The sequence below is a fragment of the Barbus barbus genome (genome assembly GCF_936440315.1).
Source record: "Barbus barbus genome assembly, chromosome: 11".
Taxonomy (NCBI): Eukaryota; Metazoa; Chordata; class Actinopteri; order Cypriniformes; family Cyprinidae; genus Barbus; species Barbus barbus.
Genome location: NC_136739.1, coordinates 14955469 through 14977969, shown reverse-complemented (window position 1 = coordinate 14977969; position 22501 = coordinate 14955469). Strand labels below are relative to the sequence as shown.

Genomic DNA, 22501 nt, shown 5'->3' with positions numbered 1-22501 from the left:
GCAGTCTGATTTTATCACAATTGAAAATAATTTAGTATGCGATGCCAGAGAATTAAAATTGACCGCTACAAGGTTGCTGTTAGAGAACTCATGAGTCATGCAGGTGATGCTGAACGTAGTGGTGTTAATTGAAGGATTAATAGTGTGCTAGTGCAATAAAATCAATAACTGAGTCACCCAGATATCTACATTATATCACAGCAGGCAAATAAACACCAGACTAAAAGTTACAGTGAACAAATCCACTTTGAATACTTAAAACAGTTTTTAACATTTTCAATTGTAATAATATTTCACAGTATTAAAATTTTATTGTATATTTGATCAAATAAATACAGCCTTGGTACGCATAAGAGGCTTATTTTAAAACATGCAAAATCATACTGACCCCAAACTAAAACTTTTTACACTTTTACCATTTTGCTGTGTAAAATGCTCCTCAACAACAGAATCCAGAGTGCAACTTTTCTAAATAACACTGAATATGCTACTACCCACAAACAGAAACAAATGTTGTGCACCATCCTGTAATTGTGACATTTTTGAAGATTTTGGAATTATCGTTTTGCTGTTTAACTGAAACATAATATCCATTTTATTACCTTCTCCTTACAGACACTCAAGCTGCCAGCATAATCTGATAAGAATTTGTATAGACTGTTACATCAACATCACAATTACATTTTGTCAGGATTTCGTGTTGTAGATCTGAGGTCAAATTCATTTGCACGTGCACTGAGCAAAATTTGGAATCTATTTTCTCGAAACAGATTCTTAAGATTTTTGCCTGTGTTTGATTCTATAGCACTGCTTTCTTTCCACGAGTTCAGACTGACTTTATTGGATTAGTACGAGATTGATTCTTTGTCTTCATTCATGGAGCTTGTGCAGTTAGCTGACTGCAGTGAAGTGAATGCCACACCAATCTCAGCCCTGCATACTGCCACCCTGCCAAGATCTGCATCAAAACACACACACACACACACACACATATAGATGACATCAACAAATCTGGTTAGTATGATGTACTCCTTGCTTACTTCACCATTGTGCCTATTTTTATATATAGTACATAATGTGTATGTTTTATACCTGGCAGCTGCCTTTCTTTCCTAAAATATAAAGAGATGCTACTTTAATAAATATTTACAAATCTTTATCAAAGAAGCACAAATGCAAACTCTCTCTCACACACACACACACACACACACACTATTCTCCTATAAGAATTATTTGCAGACAATGTATGCAGTGAGTGCACAGAGAGGTTGATAATCAATAGTGCAGTGTGAATGTTTAACTTTGGGCTCTCTCAATCAATACAGAGCTCTGAACAAGAACTAAATATACTATTCTGCCCAGAGTCAGAGAAAGATAGAGAGAAAGAGTCAGGCATGAGAATGGAAAGTGGGCACTATGGCAAATGTAATCAGAAAGAAACACAATCAGTAAGCCATCAGAAAAATAATCAACTGTATGTCCAAAAGTAGGAATTATATGGTATTTTGTCTTTTGAACTTTTGAAAGGTGTTGTGTGTATTGCATATAAAAAAATCTCTAATATTTACCCATAACCAATATGGTACCAAACATACTGTGCATCACTAGACAAAAGTATATGTGCTCTCAAACACCCATATGTGTACTGTATGTACTGTATGTCATGCGAAAAAATACAAAGATTAACTCAAATTTGTGCACACAGTGAGTCCTTCACAATAGTCCATGCCAAAACTGTCAGTTGACACAGAAATTACTCCCAACAGAGTCAAAGTCCCTTCTTTTCATGTCTCATTAGCATGTAGTACATATGGAAGGAAGGATAGACAGAAAGACAGACAGACAAAAACAGCAGAGAGTAAAAAAGGTAAAAACAAAAAAAAGTATCTGGAGGAGAGAGAGAGACAGGGAGAGTCATGCTTTTCACAGTTAAGTTACACAGTCCATAGTTATCTACGGTAATGACCATAATTAGCACAAAGCTAATTCACTGTGATGCAAAAATGGCCCACTATCTCTCTTTTCTTTCCTCCATTCATCGTTTCATCTGTCTGCCACATGATTTCTGGGCATTTCTTCTCTTGCTTGTTTGACTTTCTGCATACAGACTTTGTTCCCTCAATATTGCAAGGACACCTCTTGTGATAAACCAAACAAATAGCATGATTGTTGAGGACAAACCAAAAAATTAAATGTTGATTTTTTTGAAGGCAATGTTTCCAAATCATAAAACACTCCAGACACTCGAGCTGTACAAGTGCTGGCATGGAGTTAAAGGAACATGATTAATTTATTCATGCGGCTGAGAAATTAAATTACACACACCACAAATCAGATCACACATTTTCTTTCACTTCTAAATTCTCTTCTAAATGATGAGCTCTCTCTCTCTCTTGTGAATGTATATTAATAGTATCTGGATTGGAGTTAATACTTTTAATAAGGCTAACATGGAATCTGTTGACTTTTCATTCTCTATGTTTGGGTAAAATCTGCAGAATTTTGTGGAAAAATGTAGTAATACTGAGTCTTACTAGTTGCTTAAAGCATTTCAACTTCAAATGTGCTTCAGTACTGCTCTTCAAAAAGTACCTGGAGCTTCTTTTATAGTTAACAGACATGATGTAAACACATGAGGACGAATGACTGAAGCCGGAAAATTTCCTGGCAAATCGAATCAGACATCTCTGAAAATAAAGCATCATTGTAGGCTTACTGGTAAGGCAAGAACAATGATTTGACTCAATAATTCATTTGCTGTGGAGTTTTGCAGACACAGATTCCATGTGGGACTGTTCAATAATGCTGCCAAAGAAAAAAAATGCTAAACTCATGCTAATACGGGTTTCTGTTAGTGGCCAATACTCATGTTTATCCATTATGTATCCAAATATGTTGGAACTGGGTGTGTCTCTCTCTCTCTCTCTCTCTCTCTATAATTTTCTGTCAGTCATTCTCAATATTAATGCATTAGTAACATTGTGCTGCGATTCCTCTGCGAGTCAGTCAAATGGTCTTACACCCCTCTTATGCCATAGGAAGGTCTTTAAAGCGAGGAAACATGACAGCATAATACCTTACCTCAGACAGCAGCTATCCCAAAGCCCAAAAGTCCTTCCAAAGTCTTGAATTTACACTATGGGGCAAACAGTATTGGGGGGGGGGAAAGGATACAGCCGTACTCCTCCGGAACGAGAGCCAATGGCAAGGATCTTCTGCACCGGGTCAAATGCCAGAGCTGTAGGCTGATAGGGAAATCCATGACGCACCGTCTATAGAGAAAGGAAAACAGAGAAAACATGAAAAAAGAAAACATGCTGTGCTACATTAAGAACAAAGTGCTGTAGGCAACTTTAGTCATTCATTCCCACATAATAGTGGCACAGCCTACGGCCTGCCTGCACCCCCTGCTACTCTCCTGAGAACTGCTCACATGAAACAATACTTCAGCATTTGCTGCTCAATGTGCAGCCACCCGCTCCTTCCCATCTGCAACAAGATGTATTCTGTCTGTATTGGTTTGAATGCACTACTATTCAAAAGTTTGAGGTTGGTAGGATTTTTTTATGTTTTTGAAAGAAGCCTCTTTTGCTCACCGAGGCTGCATTTATCTGATTAAAAATACAGTTAAAAATGATTGTAAAATACATTTAATTATTTTTTAAATAACTGTTTTCTATTTTAATATACTTTAAAATGTAATTCATTCATGTGATGACAAATCTGAAATTTCAGCAGCCATTACTCCAGTCTTCAGTTTCACATGATCCTGCAGTAATTATTCTATCATGTTGATTTGCTGCTCAAAGAAAAGCCTGTGTATTACAGAGCTACAGCCATTTATTAATGTATAGAATAATATAAGACAAAAGTTATAAGTTTTTATCTTCTCAAACTTAAGGCATACATTTCAGATTTTTACGCAAAACTATTGATCAATTACTTACATAATACACAAGATGATAATTTACAAGTTGAATGTTACCGTTATGCATCAAATTTTACTCTTCAAAAATTTACAAATTTCTTACTAGAAGCTAACTTTTACCAAATTTGCTGTACCACATTGTTTTGGGCTAAGTAAATATATAAAAATGCAAAGTTCAAACTTTATCAGTCTGACTGCATTGACAGATCCAGGCATATGATATATAAGCAACAGTTTCTACAGCTCAGAAGCGTTTCCACATTCTGTTAACTCAAAAGTTAACTCTTTCCAATCAGCTCCCTATACCTTCCATACCTCTGCTGCTTTCTGTCTGCAAAAAAGTCTCTTCACCTATACAAATTTGAGGTTACGTTGATAGCACCATAAAGTACAGGTCAAATTATTCAACTCAGCAATATAACAAAACATATGCCCTGCTAATTAGTTTACTTAAAAGCAAAAACATTTGGATTTGAACCCGGGTAGCTTTCAATCATATAATCATATATCATCAAAGATGATGATGACACCAGATGACTTGATTGAGCCACTAAATCACATGGCACTTCATGTTGCCGCCATACTGACAACATTCCACTTTCCATCTCATATCCTTTTCCATGTCTCCATGTCTACAATCTCAGCATGCTCTTCTGGCACCTCACTGACCACTCAAGCTCAACTTCATCAAAACCGAGCTCCCCTAACCCCCAGCCAACACTCCCTCACACAGTCTATCTCCATCTCAGCTGAAGGTCACACAGCGGTCAACGCTTGCTGTGCAAAAACGATGGTGCCCCTCAAGACCAACCATCACATTCATGGACAAAACTGCAACAACCACCTACACCAGCCAAAATCAAGCTTTTCTTGCACTTCTACTGTACACCAAGCAGTTGTTTTAGTTTCTGCTTATTTGATAACAAGATTATTCACTTCTTACTGGCCTTCCTGCATATGCTACATGATCTCTTAAACATATTCAAAACATTACTCAATTTCAATTCAATTCAATTTCAAAATACTTTATTGCTCATATTGCCACAAAATCAATCCACACAAAGTAATGAATAAGCTAAATAAAATATTATTAAATAAGAAATAAGCTATCAGTAATGCCAAAATAAATTAAAATGAAATAAATAAAATGAATGTAAGTTACAAACCGAATTCCGGAAATGTTGGGACGTTTTTTAAATTTGAATAAAATGAAAACTAAAGACTTTCAAATCACATGAGCCAATATTTTATTCAAAATAGAACATAGATAAAATAACAAATGTTTACATGGATACATTTTACAATTGTATGCACAAAATTAGCTCATTTCAAATTTGATGCCTGCTACAGGTCTCAAAATAGTTTACCACGGTGTAGCATCTCCTCTTCTTTTCAAAACAGTTTGAAGACGTCTGGGCATGGAGGTTATGAGTTTCTGGAGTTTTGGTGTTGGAATTTGGTCCCATTCTTGCCTGATATATGTTTCCAGCTGCTGAAGAGTTTGTGGTCGTCCTTGGCGTATTTTTCGTTTAATGATGTGCCAAATGTTCTCTATAGGTGAAAGATCTGGACTGCAGGCAGGCCAATTCAGCACCCGGACTCTTCTACTACAAAGCCATGCTGTTGTAATAGCTGCAGTATGTGGTTTTGCATTGTCCTGCTGAAATACACGTCATCTGGAGGGAAGCATATGTTGCTCTAAAACCTTTATACACCTTTCAGCATTCATAGTGCCTTCCAAATCATGCAAGCTGTCCATACTGTATGCACTTATGCACCCCCATACCATCAGAGATGCTGGCTTTTGAACTGAATTCTGATGACACGCTGGAAGGTCTCCCTCCTCTTTAGCCCAGAGGACACGGCGTCCGTGATTTCCAACAAGAATGTCAAATTTGGACTCGTCTGACCATAGAACACATTTCCTCTTTGAAACAGTCCATTTTAAATGAGCCTTGGCCCACAGGCCCACCGCTTCTGGACCATGTTCACATATGGCTTCATTTTTGCATGATAGAGCTTTAGTTGGCATCTGCAGATGGCACAGCGGATTGTGTTTACCGACAGCAGCTTCTGGAAGTATTCCTGGGCCCATTTAGTAATGTCAATAACAGAATCATTCCGATGTTCAGTGTCGTCTAAGGGCCCGAAGACAATGGGCATCCAACAAAGGTCTTCTGCCTTGTCCCTTACACACAGAGATTTCTCCAGTTTCTCTGAATCTTTTGATGATGTTATGCACTGTAGATGATGAGATTTGCAAAGCTTTTGCAATTTCACATTGAGGAAGGTTGTTTTTAAAGCATTCCACAATCTTTTTACGGACTCTTTCACAGATTGGAGAGCCTCTGCCCATCTTTACTTCTGAGAGACTCTGCCTCTCTAAGACATGCCTTTTATAGCTAATCATGTTACAGACCTGATGTTAATGAACTTATTTAGTTGCTAGATGTTCCTAATCATCCCCATACACTGATTGGCTTCATCACTCTGTCTCCTCTCCACCAATAAGCTGGTGTGTGGTGGGCGTTCTGGCGCAATATGGCTGCCGTCGCATCATCCACGTGGATGCTGCACATTGGTGGTGGTTGAGGAGATTCCCCCCTTCTATGTAAAGCGCTCTGAGTATCCAGAAAAGCGCTATATAAATGTAACAAATTATTATTATTATTATCCCAACTGAATTTTGAGAGCTGTAGCAGGCATCAAATTTGAAACGGGCTCGTTTAGTGGATAAAAGTGTAAAATTTCTCTGTTTAAACATTTGTTATGTTCTCTATGTTCTATTGTGAATAAAATATTGGCTCGTGTGATACTAAAAGACTTTCAAATCACACGAGCCAATATTTTATTCACAATTGACGTCCCAACATTTCCGGAATTCGGGTTGTAGGTTAAATGCCTTAATCAGGGGCCTAATGGTGATTGCTTGCTGCATGTGGGTCTTGAACCAGCAACCTTATGGCTAGAGCCCTGAGCTTTATCCTGTAAATCACACTGCATTTAACCTCTAGAATTTCTCACACGTTACACATTTGCACAAATAAAGATGCTGTTATCTGCCATTAGCAGATAGCTAACTGTAAGGCCCCTGTGGAGCATCACCAGGTTAAGTGCTTAGCTCAAGGACACAGCAGTGACATGGAAATCTATTCCTGCTAATTCACCAGCAACCAGTGTTAATCTTGTTATCAAAAAAATTACTGACAAATTGCTTGTCACTGATGAGTTTAATCAATAAAAATGGCAAAAATGTGCATCATGAAAATTCCAAAATATGACAAGAAAAATATCAAAAAATATCACTACATGCTAACAGTGTAGAAAAATCTACAGGTAATAGAATTGTTCTAAATAATGCAGTCACAATCATTAATGGGGGGGGACTGACCCATTAATTAGGGACTGACCTGTTAGCGCTGCTGAAAATTAATGAACACAAGTAAACTAAAGTGCTATTTTAGTGGGTTAACTAACTTGATATGAGAATAATCAAATATATAGACATAAATGTAATATTACATTTATTTGCATCTGCACAAAATGCACAAGTGGACTAAGTAGCGTGATAGTCAAACTGTGTAAGTCACGTTGTGAATACGCTGTTTCCATAACAACACAATGAACCAGAAACAATGAATAATTGCATAAATATTCATACATACTGTAAATCATTACACTAATTACAGCAGTGTACTCGGTGTTACTTCAGAAGATCAGGTTTTTACAACCGGACAGTTTTCATATGTTTTAGTTAAATAATTAGTTCACTCCAGATGTTAAAGTTTCTGATAATTCACTTACCCCTGTCTCATCCAAGATGTTCTTGTCTTTCTTTCTTTAGTAGAAAAGATCCTTGAAACTTTTACTTATATTAGCTGCTAGTTTACATTTCTACTCCACACACCTGTCCACTTGTTGCAGCTGGCATCATGTCAATCTCTAAATAGCCAACAAAACAATTAAAGTGCTTCAAAAGTTCCCAAGCCTCTCACTAGCGAGTCACTTATGTGCCATTTTACACAATGAACATTTACCTTGTTACACTTGCAGCAAACTGCCTGCAATCACTGTAATCAATTGAGCTGCTCAGGGGCCAGCTTCAAATCATGCCGCTCTCAGTGTGTTTTATTTGGTGCACTGAACTGTAAAGAAGCTGTCCAGAATGTGTGCTCTGAAATGTAAGAGCAGGTGCTGTCCACAGCCATCGGAGCTGGAAGCATGCAATGAGAGCCATCCACAGCCTGCGGGTCTGTGCTAGTGCTCTGGCGCTGGCGATGGCGGCCACAGATGGTGCCGAAATCCATCACACATGCGGCTCCAGAGCTGTGACGCAAATTGTGACATTGTCCAAAAATATTTTAGAAACAATTCGAATGCTTCCTGATTGGGACACTAACAGAGAGTGTAACAAATTCAAGTGGTCCATGAGTTAATTTGACTCTCTTTTTTTTGTTACATTTAACAGTAAAATGCACTTTTGCTCACTCACTTTCCCCATTTGTTTGGCTCCCTTATGAAGGTACGTTCATCAATAATTAATCTGCATGGCTCTGGACTGATGCAAGCAAGTACTGGATGAACGAGCAGGATGGAGTGATCACAAAGCAAGCAAAAGACACAGAGAGAGAGAGAGAGATGGGATGGAGTGAGTGTGATTCTATCCATGGCTATTAAGCAGGAATAGAGCTGTGACGAAACCATTGTCATGTTCAAATTCTCTTGACTTGTGACTACGGCTGCAGGTTTATTGTCTGCTTATGCAGACAATTGGAATCATTGGTCTGCGTCTGCATGGGCGTGGCTGCGTTCAATGTTTCAGTGTGTATGTGCGTGTTGCCTTATCATCTCTATTAATCAAACGATTGCTAATGAACGCCTCGGCATATAGATTTCCATTCAGTGCTCTGCTTTATTGCAGACTATTTAAGCATCCCCCTCCCATTCTCTCTTCATCTCTGGGTTTCTCTCCTCTCGCTCTGTCTATCGTTCTCTCTCATACTGATATGGGCTGTTGTCTCCGCCGTTTAGCTATTCAATTTCTCCACCCTATTTCTACTACTCCATGCTGTTCTTTCACTCTTAAAGGGACAGTTCACCCAAAATCGAAAATTCTGTCAAGGTGTACTCAAACCTGTATGAATTTCTTTCTGTCATACAGACATTCTTTTTGGATCGACACAAGGGTGAGTAAACGATGACAGAATATTCATTTTTGGGTGAATCGTATCTTTAAGTTTGCATTAAGCAAACCATTTCTTTGAAAAGTTGGGGTCAGTTACTTATTCATTAAATCAAACCTTTCCACAAGGATGCATTAAATTGAGCAAAAGTGACAGGCCAGCCTTTTTTTTTTTTTGTTACAAAAATACATATTTAATCAAATCAAACATACTGATACTTACACTATTGTTTAAAAGTTTGGGGTCAGTACATTTATTTTTTTTTTTTTAAGAAATTAAATACTTTTGTACAGAAAAAGGCCATTAAGGACATTAAACTGATCCGAAACAACAGTGAATACTTTTACATTCCATTTTTCCACTAATTAAAGAAAAAAATAAAAGAATTATTTTTAATTATACGTAAATGCTTAGCATAAGAGACTTCTTTCAAAAACATAAAAATCTACATTTAAAGCCCTGACTTTTGAATGGTAATGTATTTATCTCATTGACTTCCTTAGTGGCTTTTACCCATGATTAAATATCCTTCTGCCACACACATACAACTGAAACAGCACATTCTTGTTCATTCCAACTCACAGAATCAAATGATGTGGTCACACCACACGTCTAGCTGTCACAACCCTGAAAAAGGTTTTGTGTTAATTCTGAGAATCAGGCCAGAACCACATATGCCGTATGTTTGAGCGTGCTGTAACACGCTTTTGTGCCAACCAAGTAGCAAACCCGAAACGAACCTCCCCACCCCCGCTCTCCATTTCTCCAAGTCATTCATACGGGATATATCAGCTTCTATGCTGTGCGTATCTCTCTGTATTACAGTTTGCCATATAATGCAGAAAGGAATTAAATATTTCCAGTAATGTGGAGGGTCTTCTTTCAACCCGTTCTTCTATAACTGATGTAATGCCGTGATAGAAATAAAAATCTCTACAGCTGGATTTATACTGCCCCAAATGGTTTTTGAACTGTGGCTTTGTGATATTTTGTTCTGTGTAAATGCTTTAATAGGAACTACAGTATATGACTGGATGCTTTTATGGGTTCTCTGCATCAGCTCATGCTAGTAAAGAAGGGCAGAGTAACCATAAAAACTGCATCCGTGACACACTATCAGTTACCACACAGAATATGTATTTTAATTCACTCCCTCTCTGTATATAAACAAATAAGGAAATATGCTTACAGTAACTATATAGTACACTTATGATAGAAACATACTGTTTTGACCATAAATAAGAAAATTCTGACAATTTATTCACCCAAAAACGTTTTTTTCTTCACTCTGCTGATTTCACAACAGTGAAATCATATATTAAACAGGTGCTGTCAAACTCCAAAATGTACAATAAAGTAGCCTAGTAGTGTGTGTGTGTGTGTATATATATATATACAGGTCCTTCTCAAAAAATTAGCATATTGTGATAAAGTTCATTATTTTCTGTAATGTACTGATAAACATTAGACTTTCATATATTTTAGATTCATTACAACATAACTGAAGTAGTTCAAGCCTTTTATTGTTTAAATATTGATGATTTTGGCATACAGCTCATGAAAACCCAAAAATCTAAAAAAATTAGCATATTTCATCCGACCAATAAAAGAAAAGTGTTTTTAATACAAAAAAAGTCAACCTTCAAATAATTATGTTCAGTTATGCACTCAATACTTGGTCGGGAATCCTTTTGCAGAAATGACTGCTTCAATGCGGCGTGGCATGGAGGCAATCAGCCTGTGGCACTGCTGAGGTGTTATGGAGGCCCAGGATGCTTCGATAGCGGCCTTAAGCTCATCCAGAGTGTTGGGTCTTGCGTCTCTCAACTTTCTCTTCACAATATCCCACAGATTCTCTATGGGGTTCAGGTCAGGAGAGTTGGCAGGCCAATTGAGTACAGTAATACCATGGTCAGTAAACCATTTACCAGTGGTTTTGGCACTGTGAGCAGGTGCCAGGTCGTGCTGAAAAATTAAATCATCTCCATAAAGCTTTTCAGCAGATGGAAGCATGAAGTGCTCCAAAATCTCCTGATAGCTAGCTGCATTGACCCTGCCCTTGATAAAACACAGTGGACCAACACCAGCATCACTGACTGTGGGTACTTGACACTGGACTTCAGGCATTTTGGCATTTCCCTCTCCCCAGTCTTCCTCCAGACTCTGGCACCTTGATTTCCGAATGACATGCAAAATTTGCTTTCATCCGAAAAAAGTACTTTGGACCACTGAGCAACAGTCCAGTGCTGCTTCTCTGTAGCCCAGGTCAGGCGCTTCTGCCGCTGTTTCTGGTTCAAAAGTGGCTTGACCTGGGGAATGCGGCACCTGTAGCCCATTTCCTGCACACGCCTGTACACGGTGGCTCTGGATGTTTCTACTCCAGACTCAGTCCACTGCTTCCGCAGGTCCCCCAAGGTCTGGAATCGGTCCTTCTCCACAATCTTCCTCAGGGTCCGGTCACCTCTTCTCGTTGTGCTGCGTTTTCTGCCACACTTTTTCCTTCCCACAGACTTCCCACTGAGGTGCCTTGATACAGCACTCTGGGAACAGCCTATTCGTTCAGAAAAAAATTTCTGTGTCTTACCCTCTTGCTTGAGGGTGTCAATGATGGCCTTCTGGACAGCAGTCAGGTCGGCAGTCTTACCCATGATTGCGGTTTTGAGTAATGAACCAGGCTGGGAGTTTTTAAAAGCCTCAGGAATCTTTTGCAGGTGTTTAGAGTTAATTAGTTGATTCAGATGATTAGGTTAATAGCTCGTTTAGAGAACCTTTTCATGATATGCTAATTTTTTGAGATAGGAATTTTGGGTTTTCATGAGCTGTATGCCAAAATCATCAATATTAAAACAATAAAAGGCTTGAACTACTTCAGTTATGTTGTAATGAATCTAAAATATATGAAAGTCTAATGTTTATCAGTACATTACAGAAAATAATGAACTTTATCACAATATGCTAATTTTTTGAGAAGGACCTGTATATATGTATATGTATATATATATATATATGTATATATATATATATATATATATATATATATATATATATATATATATATATGTATATGTATGTATATGTATGTATATGTATATGTATATATATATATATATATGTATATATATATATATATATATATATATATATATATATATATATATATATATATATACACATATGTACACACACACACGTTTTGTTACAACAATTTATTGGAGCCTTAATAAAATATTTATTGGCAACTTAGCAAAACATCACATGCTTGCTAGGCTTCCATATACTAAATATTTCCCGTTCATTTAAACACACTGAAAGCTGAGTCTAAATAATTGTCTGCGGTAATTGACAGCATGATACAGATGCGGTTGAATAGGGTTGAAAAAAGCCCAGAATATTCCTTTAATGAGCCACACACATATATGTTCACACACCCCCTTCTCCCCCAGCTGGAGTAGGGGCGGGTGGTCCGTGTGGTCCGGGTTTGGCATCTCTGCAGCCTTTAATCATGGCCTGGAGAAGAGGTTGACACACAAGGGGGCGCTGACCTCCTGTCTGTCCCAGCAGGGCGATGCGACCTGTGGCAGGAAGGAGACACGGAGCACCTGGGACCTCCCCGTATCCATGCATAAACGTTAGAGGGGGTGCAAACAGGCCCCATAGGGGCTGCAAAGAGAGTCATTTGGCATTAAATATACATACAGACAGAGGATGAAAAATACATCTACTGGCCCCAATCTTTAAAGCCTCATCCATATTTCATGGCCAGAAGATCCATTTTTCCCCCTTTTTCTCTCCCTTTCTATATATCTGGCCTTCGCCTTTAGTTTTGGTTTTCCTTTAGTTTGTTCATTTTCGAAAACGTCTTTAATTCTGCATCGGAAAGGCACAGGAAGAAAGAGAGCAGCATACAGTAAAGAGACCTGAGTGGCACTGTTGTCATAGAACTCTCCAGAACACTGAGCAAGGGTCTCTCTCACTCCCTTTAGGTCTATCTATCTCTATCTAATTACATTTCAAACCACTCTTTCTCCATCGCTACAAATATTCCAACACACACACACAATGAACTCTCTTTCTCGCTCATTCACTCAGCCTCTTCTTTCAGAGGGGAGGGCGGGCGAGTCTAGACCCCAATCTAAAAATAGACCACACATCCAGCACTCCCATGCACCGCTCTGTGCCTAAGACTGCAGATCTTGCTCTCACACTGTGTGTCTCTCACAAGCATGCACACACATTGTACATTATCATTTTAGATACAACAGGTACTGTCATATGCTCTCCCAAATATTCTTGGATGGACTGTCGACATCAGTTCCATTCATATATTCCCTTCTCCCTCACACACTTATTTATTTATATATACAACACAGCATTGATCCATTGCTGCAATGCAATATAACAGAGTAAGCAAAAGATGGTCTATATAAATGTCTGTTGAAATCATTACTAATGCAGCATGTATTAAAAAATGTATTGAGGGAACAATTAATGCTACACACATAGTAGATGCCTTTTGTACACACAAACTGATAGTTTGTAATATATCATATTTGTTAATGTCAGAGCATGCACATATGAAATATTAAGGATGAAATGAGTCGGAGCTGTGGTGTAGTGAGCAGTATATGTAGTACATAAATCACTAATAATGAAAGTATTAAAAATGAGACCAAAAATATAATGATATAACGTAACAATGTAATGTTTACTGCATATATATACACAGTATCTCACAGAAGTGAGTACGCCCCTCACATTTTTGTAAATATTTTATTATATATTAAAAACGCTTGTTTTGTTTACTGTGTGGAGACGTGCTGATATCGCGTTTGGTCTCGTTCTGTATCGCGTGTCTTGTCAGTCTCTGCGCTTGCTTGGCCATTTGTTGTGGAAATATAATGAAAGTGTGTCCAGCTAAATTCAGTTAGTATTTTGTTAGACGGCACGGGTATAAAAAAGCTTATTTTACCGCGGCAGCCATTGCGTGAAGGCCTCTTTGTGTGAAGACCAAAGAGTGTAAAGACCATCGACTCTACCGTGCGACTCCACTGGGCAGGGACACCAGCAAAGGATATAAGTATCGCTTTTTATTTCTCCTCTTTCCTACTACTACTTGTTTCACTAGTGTTTCAGTTTTTATAACCATTTCTTATTATGTGTAAGTTGTTGTTTTTTAGCATGTGTGTTTGGCAGTGTTATTTCTTAGGATTACTGATAAACTACTGTTGCTTATTTGTATTTGTTATTTATTTTAATTTTAGTTAAATTATGTAAATTATATATTTATTATGTCTGTTTAGGTCTGTTATTAAGTTTTAGTTTAATTTAATTTGAGTTATTTTAATACTTTAACACACTAAATGGAAATTAAATAATACATATATATTGAATTTATAAGTGTGTATTTATGTATATATATATATATATATATATATATATATATATGTGTGTGTGTGTGTGTGTGTGTTTGTATTTATATATATGTATATACACTCACTGGCCATTTTATATGGTACACCTTGCTAGTACCGGGTTGGACCCCCTTTTGCCTTCAGAACTGCCTTAATTCTTCATGGCATAGATTCAACCAGGTGTTGGAAACATTCCTCCGAGATTTTGGTCGATATTGACATGATAGCATCACGCAGTTGCTGCAGATTTGTTGGCTGCGCATCCATGATGCGAATCTCCCGTTCCACCACATCCCAAAGGTGCTCTATTGGATTGAGATCTGGTTACTGTGGAGGCCATTTGAGTAAAGTGAACTCATTGTCATGCTCAAGAAACCAGTCTGAGATGATTTGAGCTTTGTGACATGGTGCATTATCCTGCTGGAAGTAGCTATTAGAAGATGGGTACACTGTAGTCATAAAGGGATGGACATGGTCAGCAACAATACTCAGGTAGGCTTCGGCGTTTAAACGATGCTCATTTGGGACTAAAGGGCCCAAAGTGTGCCAAGAAAATATCCCCCACACCATTACACCACCACCACCAGCCTGAACCGATGAGACAAGGCAGGATGGATCCATGCTTTCATGTTCTTTACGCCAAATTCTGACCCTACCATCTGAATGTTGCAGAAGTAATCGAGACTCATCAGACCAGGCAATCTTCTATTGTCCAATTCTGATGAGGCTGTGTGAATTGTAGCCTCCGTTTCCTGTTCTTAGCCTACAGGAGCGGCACCTGGTGTGGTCTTCTGCTGCTGTAGCCCATCTGCTTCATGGTTCGACGTGTTGTGCATTCAGAGATGGTATTCTGCATACCTTGGTTGTAACGAGTGGTTATTTGAGTTACTGTTGCCTTTCTATCATCTCTAACCAGTCTGCCCATTCTCCTCTGACCTCTGACATCAACAAGGCATTTTCGTCCACCCAACTGCCGCTCACTGGATATTTTCTCTTTTTCGGACCTTTCACTGTAAACCCTAGAGATGGTTGTGCGTGAAAATCCCAGTAGATCAGCAGTTTTTGAAATACTCAGCCCGTCTGGCACCAACAACCATTCCACATTCAAATTCACTTAAGTCCCCTTTCTTCCCCATTCTGATGCTCGCTTTGAACTTCAGCAAGTCGTCTTTATCATGTTCTCTTTATGTGAATTCCTTTTATATAAACATAAGAGGATTGCACTGTCACTGTTAATCGTCTTTTAATGCTGCCACCACAAGACTCCAAAACAACAACTTCCCCACATCTACAACAAAACACTTCCCTCTAATGGTACGTTGATGTAACTAACATTACACTTGTAGTCTGAGTTACTTTAATAACCTATATGCAGCCGCATATACTACATCCCCCCTTTTAGGACATTTAAGAGAAAACGCAGAAAAATAACAAATACTAATTCACCAACATGTAATAAACAAGTATTACCACTCTTAATATACAACTCAAGACAATTGGAATAATAAACAGCACCCGATTACATGTTTGTTATTTGTCTTTAACCAAAACCGTCAGAACACAAACATAACTTATTTCCAGAGGTGGGACCAAGTCATTGTTTTGCAAGTCATAAGTAAATCTCGAGTCTTTGCATTCAATTCTCGAGTCAAGACCCGAGTCAAGACAGACAAGTCCCAAGTCAAGTCCCGAGTCAAAATAGCTAAGTCCAGGTCGAGTTGCAAGTCCACTTTTAGCTTCAAGTCTTAAACAAGTCATTAGTGCTCTTTGCCCAAATTAGTGTCTCAGTATTAATTACCATATCAAATTTATAGTAATTTATATCAGAAGACGGGTAGAATATGTTTTATATAGTTTAATTTCATGTAAGATGGGTGCCCTTAGTAAAACTACTCAAGTTCAATTTAGGGATTGTGCCAAAATAGGACGACAAGCAGTGAAAAAAAAAAAACTATTTTATTAGTAACAGAATAGCAAAGACAACTTAATTTCATAGAAATAACAGCTGCAGTACTTTGCATGTGTGCATAAGAAGAATATATGCTTCTAGTTGTTATATCTAAGCCAATGAGCCATTATTTGGAACCTCAATGAAACAGATTTAAAAACGTGAGGAGAAACACAGAAAGAACCGCTTTGAAAGAACTAGAAGAAATAACTGCTACCATACTTTACATGTGAGAGGAAACCTGCAATATGGATGCAGACAACCTCATGAAGACAGTCATTCAAAAATGCTGTGCTTCCATTCTTTATAACTAAGAGTAACAAAGACAAAATGTTGTATGTTAAATGTTAAGTTTATAATACAGGTGCATTTCAGAAAATTAGAATATGGTGAAAAAGTTAATTTTTTCTTGTAACTTATTTCAAAAAGTGAAACTTTCATATATTTTTGATTCATTACATGTAAAGTAAAACACTTCAAAAGTTTTTTTGTTTTAATTTTGATGATTAGATCTTACAGCTCAAAAATCAGTTTCTCAAAATATTAGAATATTTCCTAAGATCAATCAAAAAAAGGATTTGCAAAACAGAAAAGTTTAAGTTCTTTAAAGTATGTTCATTTATGCACTCATTACTTGGTCGGGGCTTCTTTAGCTCAAATTCCAGCATCAGTGAGGAATGGTATGGAAGCGATCAGCCTGCGGCTCTGCTGAGGCACTATTGAGCCTTCAGCTCGTCTGTATTGTTGGATTGACTGTTTCTCATCTTTCTCTTGAAAATATCCCATAGATTCCATATGGGGTTCAGGTCAGGCATGTTGGCGGGCCAATAAAGCGCAGTGATATCATGGTCAGCAAACCACTTGGAAGTGGTTTTGGCACTGTGGGCAGGTGCTAAACTCCTTCTGGAAAAGGAAATCAGCATCTCCATAAAGCTTGTCAGCAGATGGAAGCATAAAGTGCTCTAAAATCTCCTGGTAGACGGCTGCATTGACTTTGGACATGATAAAACACAATGGACCAACACCAGCAGATGTCACGGCACCCCAAATCATCACTGACCTCAGAAACTTCACACTGGACTTCAAGCAGCTTGGGTTTTGTGCCTCTCCACTCTTCCTCCAGACTCCAGATCTTGATTTCCAAATGAAAAGCAAAATGTACTTTTATCTGAAAAGAGAACTTTGGACCACTGAGCAACAGTCCAGTTATTTTTCTTCACAGCCAGGTAAGATGCTTCTGATGATGTTTCTGTTTCAGAAGTGGCTTGGTAGCCCTTTTCCTGAAAACGTCTGAGCGTAGTGACTCTTGATGCACTGACTCCAGTTTCAGTCCTCTCCTTGTGAAGCTCTCCCAAGTGTTTGAATCGGCTTTGCTTGACAGTATTATCAAGCTTGCGGTCATCCCTGTTGCTTGTGCACATTTTCCTACCCAATTTCTTCTTTCCAGTCAACTTTGCATTTCATATGCTTTGATACAGCACTCCTTTGAACAGCCACCCCTTTCAGTAATGACCCTCTGTGACTTATCCTCTTTGTGGAGGGTGTCAATGATCGTCTTCTGGACCATTGCCAAGTCAGCAGTGTTCCCCATTATTGTGGTTTCAAAGAACAAGAGATACGCAGAATTTATACTGTATGGATGGTCATTTGTTGAAACTCAAATGTAAATATTCTAATATTTTGAGATACTGATTTTTGACTTTCATTAGCTGTAAGCTCTAATCATCACAATTAAAACAAAAAAAACTTTTGAAGTGTTTTACTTTACATGTAATGAATCTAAAATATATGAAAGTTTAACTTTTTGAAATAAGTTACAACTTTTTCACCATATTCTAATTTTCTGAGATGCACCTGTATGCCTAGTTGATTATTAAATTTAGGGGCTACACTGTAAAAAGTGTTAAGTTGACTTAACTTAATCACTCCAAAAAGTGATAAGTTGACCTAACTTAAACAAATTGAGGAAACCTCTTGCCTTAAAATTATCAAGTAAATAATAATTAAAAAAATTAAGTCTCCTTGCATGTTCCTTGGTGCGTTGTATTCCTTGATGAGCTGCATGCAGTCTTTCCAGTATTATTGGCCTCATACCTCTTGGGATGATGAATTTGTCATTTGTCATTATCGCTCCGTCACAGATTCTTATCGTGTCATTTATGGGCCAGTAACTCCTCAGATCTCTGTCAAGTTGTTTCTTGTGGACAGGCCATCCTTGCTGGTGGACTTCTCTCAGCTTTGAACATATTTCATCTGCTTTTGTCTCTGACTTGAGCCTTTCAATCATTTCAGTGCACATGGCCACAGTGGCTTCCATTGCATATGCTACTCTTTCTTCACCATCCATGCTTTCGTCATGCAGTCTGTCTTCAGACAGATATACTCTAGACAGAGCATCAGCTATCAGCATGTCTTTTCCCAGGGTATAGCTCACCTGCAGGTTGTAACGCTGCAGCTGCAGAAGCATTCTTTGCAGCCGGGCTGGGGCTTGACTCAGGGGCTTTGTGAAGATTGCCTCCAGCGGCTTGTGATCAGAATGTACAATCACAGATGCTCCAAAAACATACTGATGGAATTTATGTGCAGCAAAAACCACCGCCCGCAACTCCTTCACGATCTGCGCATAATTGCGCTCAGAATCTGTCAGTGCTCTTGATGCATATGCAACAGGGCGTTCTTGTTGCAGTAAACATGCACCGAGGACATCTTTTGTCCTGTCAGCTTGAAGCACAATTTGCTGGCTTGGGTCTAAAAACTTAAGCACAGGAGCCTCAGTCAGTGCCTTTTTTAGGCTGTCCAATGCTGCATCATGCCCTGGCATCCATAGCCACTCTGAGTCTTTTCTTAGCAACTGTCTTAATGGGGCAGTCAAAACTGCTTCGTTTCTTATGTACTGTGACAAGTATTTTGTCATGCCCAGCAGTCTCTGCAGGGCTTTTTTGTCTTCTGGAGCGGGCATGTTGACAATTGCTTTTATCTTTTCACTGTCCAGTTGCACGTCCTCTTCACTTATTACGTGGCCCATGTATCTCACTTTTGTGACTTTGTACTGTATTTTGTCCATGTTAAACTTAATGTTCAATTCTTTGGCTCTGTCCATCACTTTATGCAGAATTTCTGTGTGCTCTTTCTCATCAGCTGCTGCGATGATCATATCATCCACAATCACATGCACACCATTTACCAAAGGCTTCACTGTTCTTTTGCTGGAAAACCTCACCGGAGGATTTGAGGCCAAACGGAAGACGTTTGAACCTGAAGCGTCCCCAAGGTGTTTTAAAAGTACACAGCAGAGATGAAGCTTTGTCTAGCTTGAACTGCCAGGAACTCATCTTTTTCATCCAAAATTGTGAACAGTTTGTTACCAGCCAGTTTGCTCTGTACATCCTCGGGTGTTGGTATGGAGTAGTGCTGGGGTCTAATTGCCCTGTTTAGTTCAAGAGGATCAAGACAAAGCCTAAGCGAGCCATTTTTCTTTTCAGTTACCACCAGACTGTTGACCCATTTTGTTGGCTCTATAACAGGTACAATGACGTCAGTCTACACTAACTGATCCAGAGTTACCTTTAATCTGTCCATTATGGCCAGGGGGATCTGTCTACATCCATGAACAAGGTAGATGTGATGCTCACCAGGGAATTATCCAAGCCCTTGGAACACCTATGGATATTGCTTTACCAGCTCATCTTTTGTAGCAGGCACAGTTGCACCCACCTGCTCGATACGCTTGTCCAGATTCAGTTGTTCACAGGCAGCTCTGCCTAGTATTGGTGGTGCTGACTGTTTCCGTAACAAAAACAGCAGCCTTGATTCATTTTGTCCCTTGTGGCACTTCAGGAATGCATAACCAGCCGGTCTGATCCTTGTGCTGCAGTATGCCACTAGCATGGTCTCTGTAGGCTTGAGTGCAACATCGCAGGGTAGCTTTCTGATTTGTTCAAGTGACAGGACATTTGCATCAGCCCCGGTGTCTAGTTTGATTTCAATAGGGATCCCTCTGATAGTCATGGTTGTGTACCATGATTCTTCGCTTTTACAGATTGCATTTATCTGTGAACATTGAAGGGTCCCCATAAACAAACTATTAACAGCTCGGAGTGTCTGCACAGACTTCATCTTGCACATTTTTTGCAAAATTATTAGCTTTGCCACATGCTCTGCAATTGGCCACATATGCTGGACACGATCTTGGTGTGTGTGTCTGTCCACATCTGGTTCATGCTTTTGACATGCCGCTGACTTTCTCTTTTTTGTTGTGTAATGGTGTGGCTTTAAAGGGCTTATTTTTATGTTTTGCTCCTTTGATCATGTCAACTGCATGCACTTCACTTTCTTTTTTTGCTGATGCCATTATGTTTATTCTTTCCTTGGCAATCTCTGATGCTCTGCATATGTCTATGGCCTTTTGTAGAGTCAGATTTGGTTGTCTCAGAAGTTTTTCTGTTACACCTTTGTCTGTCACATTAAAGACAATTTTCTCTCTTATCATGTCATCTTCTGACGCTCCAAATTCACAATTTTTGCTTTTTTGCCTGAGTTCTGTAACAAACTTATCAATCTGCATTGGCTCATGCATAATGCATGTCCAGAACTGATGTCTCTCAAACACCACATTTTTTAGGTGTACAGTAGTTTCTGAAAGCTTCCAAAATTTTGTCTACAGTCACTTCTTCTGGTGCTTCTTTTGCAATGTCAAAAGTGTAAATCTCTAGTGCCTCCTCACCTAATGAGTGAGGCGGGCTGATTCTGGATCAGGGCTGGACACTCTCCAGACACCGGAGGATCCCTTCCCTCCAGCTCAATCCTGTGGTGTCTGTGGGGGGTGCACGGGGCGATGGTAATTGGCCCCGATCCAGAATCAGCCCACCGTCCAGTCCATCTGCCAGTCCATCCAGTTAGAGGGTCAAATAAAGATGCAAGAGATGCGTTTTTAGCCGATTCTTGAAGATGTGTGTATATATATGTATATATCATAGCTCTAGTTATATTTCTTAATTTCTTAAAGAAAAAGTGTATGGTTTATATAATATAAAACTTTTTTCTGTTATATAAAACTGTTTCGTTATTCTAAAAGTCAACACTCAATACTAGCCTCTTTCTCAACTTCAGCCTCTTAATTTTTCCAAAATTCCATAATTTGAAAGAAGAATAAATGCCTCTTTCTGCATATTGCTCTAGTAAACTATTGTGGTCATATGTAGCAAATCTCTCAGAGCTGTCTGGTACATATGGCAGAGACACTCAGACTGCTGTTCCCTGATAAGCTCTATGCCTTTAATATCCCACAGTCTGTACAGTCTGTACATGGTTCAGGAAGAGAAACTTACAGATTGGCACTTTATGGTGCATGACTCATAAGCATGAAGCTAGAGCTACATCCTCTCAATCCTTCAGCCAGAATAGAAACATCTAGACATTGAACTTTGGAGCAACTTTTGAACCTTTGATAAAGATTTCTGCCCAAATTGAGGGTCATATTCATTCTTAAAATCTCAGTTTCAAACTTATGATCAGCAGCAAATGTAAGACTAGCTCTTGTTTTTGATGTCATACAGTGCCCTCCACTAATATTGGCACCCTTGGTAAATATGAGCAAAGGCGGCTGTGAAAATAAATCTGCATTGATTATCCATTTTATCTTTCATAAAACAAAATCACAAAATTCCATCATTGAAGTAAAACAATTGAAAGTGTGTGTGTGGGGGGGGGGGGGTCTCATTGTTAAATAAATGTTTTCTCTAGTTCATGTTGGCTACAATTATTGGCACCCAATTATTGCACATCCTTTTACCAGCTCTGAGTTTTCTCCTATAGTGCCAGAAGAGTTTGGAGAACACCTGATAAGAGATCAGAGAGCATTTTCTTCATACAGAATCTCTCCGGATCCTTCAGATTCACAGCTTCCTCTTAGTACTTCTTTTCTTCAGTTCACCCCACTCATTTTCTGTAGGGTTCAGGTCAGAGAACAGGGACAGCTGTGGTAAAAGATTAATTTTGTGCTCAGTGACCCATTTTTGTGTTTATTTTGATG

At 38.7% G+C, this 22501-nt stretch overlaps 1 protein-coding gene across 1 annotated transcript in view; it reads right to left on the bottom strand.

Annotated features, from left to right (window-relative positions):
• Positions 1-22501, bottom strand: part of LOC306877294 (syntaxin-binding protein 5-like) — a 195452-nt gene that overhangs the window by 158787 nt on the left and 14164 nt on the right. The window contains exon 2 of the mRNA XM_079428977.1: positions 3175-3272. Coding sequence (XP_079285103.1) covers positions 3175-3272 — 98 coding nt within the window. The remainder of the gene's footprint in view (positions 1-3174; positions 3273-22501) is intronic.